The following is a 6,544-nucleotide window of genomic DNA, read 5'->3' as shown; positions in this document are numbered from 1 at the left end:
TTCTGTTTTCCATATTTCTGTAAAGAGGAGAAGGCAGTGAGAGAGGAGCGAGTGGGAACGGGGGTGTCGAAGAGAAAAGGTGAAGCAGGAGGAACCTGGACTGAGACCGACAGTTAGAAAAACTTCTCGGGATTTTTTTCCCCCCACTTTCCAGCATTTTCCCAGGCGACAGTCGTTGTGAGCAGCAGCGGTAAAATGCCGCGGGCCTTTCTGGTGAAGAAGGCCAACGTTTCTCCAGGTAAACGGAACTGGAGCGAAGTGTCCGACCATGAACGAGGAGACGTTTACATCCCAGGTAAGAGCGAGGGTGAAGGAGTGAGTGATCCACACACTCTCACGTAGAAACACACATCTTAACAGACACAAAATGAAGGAAAATACTTGAATCTAAGTTGGCTTTGTGCTCAATTCAAAATAGTCTTATGTTCATTGTTATGGTGTGTGTGTGTGGTGGAAATCTCGTGCTTTTCTCCCGGTCCGTGGTGTGTGAGCGGTGTGTAACGGAAAATAACGGGAAACACTCAGAGCGGAAGAGTCCACTCGACCCGCTGGCTCTCCGTGAAACTAAACGTTTTCATCAATAACTTTTATCAAATGAAGTGGTTTATTTTACATTTCAATACCCTTTTAATGACGGGGTTGGAGCGAACAGAACCCAGGCTTCTCCACCTGTGGCCTAGAAACGAGCACCGACCGTTGTGTCGACCTTCAGCCTCTGTCTGAACATTCTTCCTTCTTTCTTCTTTTTTTTTCTTCTTCCTGATTGGCCTCGGACACAGAAACAACCCTGTGATCACTGATCAATCAGTCGATCCTTTATCAATACTCGGTCCAGTCCAGGAGAAATTAGAGAAAGTAAAAACAGTAACGTTGGGAGGTTGCTGTGAGATATTTTTAAACCGTTTTTCAAATAAACTATAGATTAGTTTAATCTATGCATTGGTATAAAAACTATCTTCAAAATATCGTATCGATACAGAAGTTGATGATTATAAATATTACAGTGATAAATATGTTTTGTTTATATATAATTTTACCATTTTTATTTCATGTTTTATATTTTTTAGGTTTTACACATTTGTTTCAAATAAGCAAGTAAACGTTTGGTTTACTACTTTAAGTTTCAAATGGAATATTTATTCTTATCTATTCTTAACTCTACTCAATTAAAGATTAGTAATTCTTCTGGACTATTTTTTGTTTTTATTTCGTAATGGCTTTCATAATAATTTATAACGTAAACGCATTTAATAAGTTTTGATTCGAAAATGACTATTTATTATAAGAATATTCTAATTGTAATTTTATAGTTTTAAAACATTGGACACACTTTCATAATAAATGATAACAATCATTTTTAAATACCAAATAAGTTCCAGGTCGGGTAATTTATTTATATTACTTTTTTAAATAATACCACATTAGTATTTAACAGAACACCATATATTGTGTTTACAAATAGAAGAAACGTGTGTATATGTTCTCTGTTTTCCGTCTCACATTACAGGAAACGAAAAGAATAAATTGATCAAAAAAGCCAACCTTTTTAACGCCAAAACACTAAATAAAATGGTTGACAAGTAGAATTAAAATATTAATTTTTCTGATTTTTATCAGATATTTTTTCAGCTGATTTTCTGACATAAAATACATTCATCTCTGCTCTACTAATTAAATGTATTTATAACAGGACTTTCCACGGCTTTTGAATGGGTGATATTTTATAACAGTCCCTTTTTGTGTTGACTCGGCAAGTCCTGACATGTGTGCGCGTGCGTGTGCGTGTGTACTGTCAAAGTAAGAGCCTCCCTCCTGCTCGTTTGCATCTGAATAACACGTCGAGAGAAAGAATCCAGCCGTTTTCTCCCTCTCCACCTCCTTTTCACCTCCTTCTCTCCTCACAACAATCTCTATTGTTGCCACCGGCGGAGGGGTTTATTGTGAGGCCGCGTCAGTATCAGATAACGAGTAACGGACTACACCCTAAAAACCTACACCTCTCTCTCCCTCCCTCCCTCTTCTCTGTCTCTGAGCGAATCTCAGTGTGTGTGTATATATATATAACTCGATAAAGATCGAGGTAACGCCGAGACCACTCTGGAATCAGTTCCACGTAACTGAGAAATCCGACAAATTAAAGACTTGTCATTTGTTTGATCCAGAAACAAAATCATGGTTAGTGTGAATGATGAACATGTGTGGGTCGTTAACTCTATAATCAGTCACTTCGAAAACAAGGAGTGAAATTAAGATTGTAATTCGAAAGGATCATCATCATGTTCAGATTTAGAGGCAAGTCCCAAACACATTTTTTTTTTTGTGAAACATCTCAAAAGGATTGTCTGTAAATAACGCACTTACAACAACGGTTCAACAGCGAGGTGTTTGGTATGTGCCGTTACTTGATGTTCCTGACTGACAACACACACACGCACACAGGTATGATAATTGCGCCACAAAGGAGTTATTTTCTGCCTTCTTTCCTTGTTTCCTCTCTGAACTTTTCTTCGTTTTACTCTACATTGACTCTTCTGTTCATTTTTAAATTGTGTTCACATTTGTTCACGTCCCTAATTTTCCTCTCTTCTTTACAAATTGCCTTCTCTCCCTTGTTGTCCTCCATCTTTCCCCTGTTCCTCCTCCTCCCCCATTGGTTGGCTCCTCTGTCCTTATCCCCCTCTCTTTCTCATCAGTCTCTCGTCAGTAACTTCCATATGTCCCTCACAGTTACTAACTTCCTTCTCCTGGTCGTCTTCATCTCCGTCCTCTATCTTCAACCTTCCCTTCATTTCTGTTATCCTCCTCTCCTCCACCTATCTTTTTCTCCACCCTTCCATTTTTGTTCTCAACAGATTACCATAGATAATGTAATAAATATGAATCAAAGTTCTGCAGGTCAAAGGAGAACAGTTCCACTGTTCTATGAAGAACCATCTCATCTGTGATGTGTGGACTGTACAGCTCGCTCAGCTGAGAGTCAACAAAAACCTTATCATGGTGTGTGTGTGTGTGTGTGTGTGTGTTTGCTCAGGGTGTGCAGTGTCTGCAGCAGCAGTCTGAAAGGTCCGTTACCTTTCCTTCCATCAGACAAATATTAACTTGAGCAGGAACTGAGAAGACACACACACACACACACACATATGCACGGTCAGTGTACATGTGCTGTAGACATCCCTCACAAAAAGCCGGTCTGTGCCTTTGTCAAGTTTTTCTTCTTTCACTGTAGTTCAAACTAAACAAACGGGAAACAACATCCCTGTTGGTTGGATGTCACCAATCAGCTGATCACAGAACAGTTGGGAAGAGTCACTACCACACACTGCGGTCACCGTCCTCCACTACTTTTCTTCATCATTCACATCCTCCCAGTTTCCTCCCTCCCTCTGTGCACACATCAGGATTGGGATTAAACCATGTCTCCATCTTTCCTTCCTTCATCTTTCTCACCCTTTTCCTCTTCTTGGTTTTCTTTACTTTGTTCTTCCTTTGCTCGCTCTCTTCTTTACATCCCTCCTCCCCCTCCACACATCTGTCCTGACAGCAGTGACTCACTGTCTTTGACTTTTGTTACTGTTCATCTCAGTCCTCTTGTCCTTTAATGACTTTAATCCCCTCACCAGTGTCTTTGATTGTGTCTCATAGTTGTCCTTGTCAAGTAATGACCGTGAGGAGGACACAGGTCAGAGTGTGTGTGTGTGTGTCACAGTGTGTGTGTGTGTACCTGTGTGAACCGTTAGTGTGAACATTCAGCATCAACTAACTGCCTTGGTTCATCCAGTTTGATGTGAGGGTGAGTCCAGAGATTGGTTCACCGCTGAACAACACACACACACACACACACACACACACACACACACACCCTAAGATTTAGTGATTGCTGCTGCTACTAAATTCTCCAATGCTTTATTAGTGTGTGGTTAAAGCTCGCAAACAAGCAAGTAAACATAACACACAGTTGTATGTTCACACACACACACACACACACACACACACAGACACCTGAGTGTGGAGGAGGATTGTTTGAAGACGGTACAGAGCTGGTGCTGCAAGACAGTCTGGCTCAACAAGTCCTAAATGGCAGTGTGTGTGTGTGTGTGTGTGTGTGTGTGTCAGTGTGAAATAGGTTATTCAAAACAATCAGGCACACACCCTTACACACAAACACATTTTCTGCTCTGTGTGTTTGCTGATTGAGAGGTTGTGTAAATATGAAGGAGCTGCAGTTTCATTGTGAAATTTGAGCTTCAAACTACAAATACAAATATTTATGACGATTATTAATGTTGTTCTTGGCGTTTTATCTCAGCTCCACTGACTCTGTGTGTGTATATGTGTTTATGTATATCTCTCCTTTACTATATTTTCTCCGTGTCACAAACTTGTTTGAATCTTTTCATTTTATAAGAACAAACGAAAAGGTCTCGGTGAACAACAGGGCAGTTTGTTTCATTAGTGTGTTCTGAAGGACACCGGCCACACTAACATGCAGTCACTGCTGCATATGCTGTTCTCAGTGAACATTAGTCTATCAGTCAGAAAAACAAAGAACATTTAATTTGATACAATCTACATTCACTTACGGTGTTGATGACAAGTTCAAGCTTCAGGATGCTGAATCATACTGATTCTCTATGGGACTTAGTACGTTGAAAACATCTTGTTCATGAATTGAATTTTCTCATTCAAAGCTCTAAATATTGACTCAACCATTGACAATAAATACTATATTTAAATCAGTTTACTAACCTCTGTCTTCACCTCTGTCCCCGTTCTCTGTTTAGTGTCCATCTTTCCTTCGTCTGCTCTGATGATGGAAGCTGAAGCCAGTCCTGCTGAGACCATGCCCCTCTGTTTGACCAAACACCCAGTGTCAGATCCTCAGACTCAGGCTGAACTGCCGTCCAGCACCGTTCTGGGTCAACCTCAGGGTCCAGAAGCTGCTGCCCCAGAGGAGCGGACTGAGGTCAGGAGGAGGACACAGGGAGGGTCTACCTACATCAGGTCCAAAATCAAGGTGATGAACAAGCACAGGTTCTTGCATTGGTGGTTCTGCACCTCAGTTCTGTGATTTACTGGTGGAATAACCTTTTTTTTTAACCACAGGTGACTACAGGAGAGTTGCCGTCAGACCCTACTCCACTTCCCCTTGATTCCTCATCTCCTTCCTCCATCTATCAAACCCTGGAGACAACAACCACCATCCCAGTCTCCATAGCAAACAGGCCCACAAACCAATGTTCAGCCACATCATCTGGACTGTTCTTATGTCAGGTTTGTCAGAGTCTTCCTGTTTTTTACCCTTAGTTCCTGTCTTCTCTTCTTATGTCATGTCATCTCTCTTCCCACTTTTCCGCCTTCTCCTCACTTCCTATCTCATCTCATCTCTTGCGGTCTTCTTTCCTCTCACTTCCTTTCTTCTTTCCACTCACCTCCTGTCATCTATCCTTTTACTTCCTGTCATTGCTCCACTTACTTCCTGTCCCCACTTCCCACCTTCTAACTGTTCACTTCCTGTCTCTTCCTTACTTCTCTCCTGTCACCACTTTCCCTCCTGGACCAGGTGGATGCAATCATGTAATGACGTGGTCATTGTGTGTGCTTGTCTGTAGATTTGTCAGAAAAGCTTCCATCACCAGCGGATGTTGAACAGACACATCAAATGTCACAATGAGACCAAGAGACATTTGTGCACCTTCTGTGGAAAAGGCTTCAACGACACCTTCGACCTAAAGAGACACGTCCGCACCCACACAGGTAACTGCACAACTGACCTGAGGAGTGGAATTCTCCTTCAATGCTGTTGTAGCATACAAACACAGACACAAACACACACAGGGGAATTTCTGGTTTGTGACCTTCACTTTCCACCACAGGAGTTCGTCCGTACAAGTGCACTCTGTGCGACAAGGCCTTCACTCAGCGATGCTCACTGGAGTCTCACATGAAGAAGATCCACAGTGTCACACTCAAGTACGCCTACAAGGAGAGACGCAACAAGCTCTACGTGTGCGAAGAGTGCGGTCACACGGCGGCCACGCAGGACGAGCTCCTTCTCCACCTTCACTCACTTCACCCGGACAGTGCTCTGCTGAAGGGGAAGACAACAAAGAGAGGAGCAGAGGCGGCAGGGAAAGACGAAGGTTCAGTGGGAGGATCGGCACCGGGGTCACCTCAAGGAGCTGACAGTGACGATACCACTGGATCAGCAGAACCATAGAGGAGTCTGAGTGGGGTGGAGGACTGAGACAGAGGGAGAAGTTCAAGTTCCATTGTGCAACATTTAGTGGTGTTTACTTTAACAAGGATTGATAATAAAGTCTGTCTACAGAAGTGGAGCGATGACATACAATAAAAATGGTTCCTATTGGTCTTAGAGGCCACATCAGGTGTTTTATGTTATCTACTTATATACAACTGTTCGATTAGTGTACACCAACAGCATGCCATGCTAACAAAGTATAAACACCTTGAACTCAATTAAAGGAATTAAATCTTGCAAGTGATGAAAACCCAATTTGTAAGCTGCAGTGGAAGAGGACAGCTT

The 6,544-nt window shown here is 42.2% G+C and overlaps 1 protein-coding gene across 2 annotated transcripts; it reads left to right on the top strand.

Moving 5' to 3' along the window:
* Positions 1–6: 6 nt before the first annotated feature.
* ovol1a (ovo-like zinc finger 1a) lies at positions 7–6,538 on the top strand. 2 transcript variants are annotated; one of them, XM_008320222.2, is made up of 5 exons: positions 7–295; positions 4,782–5,014; positions 5,104–5,271; positions 5,610–5,754; positions 5,874–6,538. In XM_008320222.2, exons 1-5 carry the CDS (start codon positions 196–198, stop codon positions 6,215–6,217), a joined length of 990 nt encoding a protein of 329 aa, XP_008318444.1. In that variant the 5' UTR covers positions 7–195; the 3' UTR covers positions 6,218–6,538. The 2 variants fall into 2 exon arrangements, with proteins under 2 accessions (XP_008318444.1, XP_008318454.1); XM_008320232.3 differs by lacking the exon at positions 7–295 and adding an exon at positions 3,573–3,790.
* Positions 6,539–6,544: the final 6 nt, after the last annotated feature.

The sequence above is a fragment of the Cynoglossus semilaevis genome, chromosome 1 (genome assembly GCF_000523025.1).
Source record: "Cynoglossus semilaevis isolate Cse_v1.0 chromosome 1, Cse_v1.0, whole genome shotgun sequence".
Classification (NCBI taxonomy): Eukaryota; Metazoa; Chordata; class Actinopteri; order Pleuronectiformes; family Cynoglossidae; genus Cynoglossus; species Cynoglossus semilaevis.
Note: the sequence above shows the minus strand (reverse complement) of the source record. Positions and strands in the feature narration are given on the sequence as shown.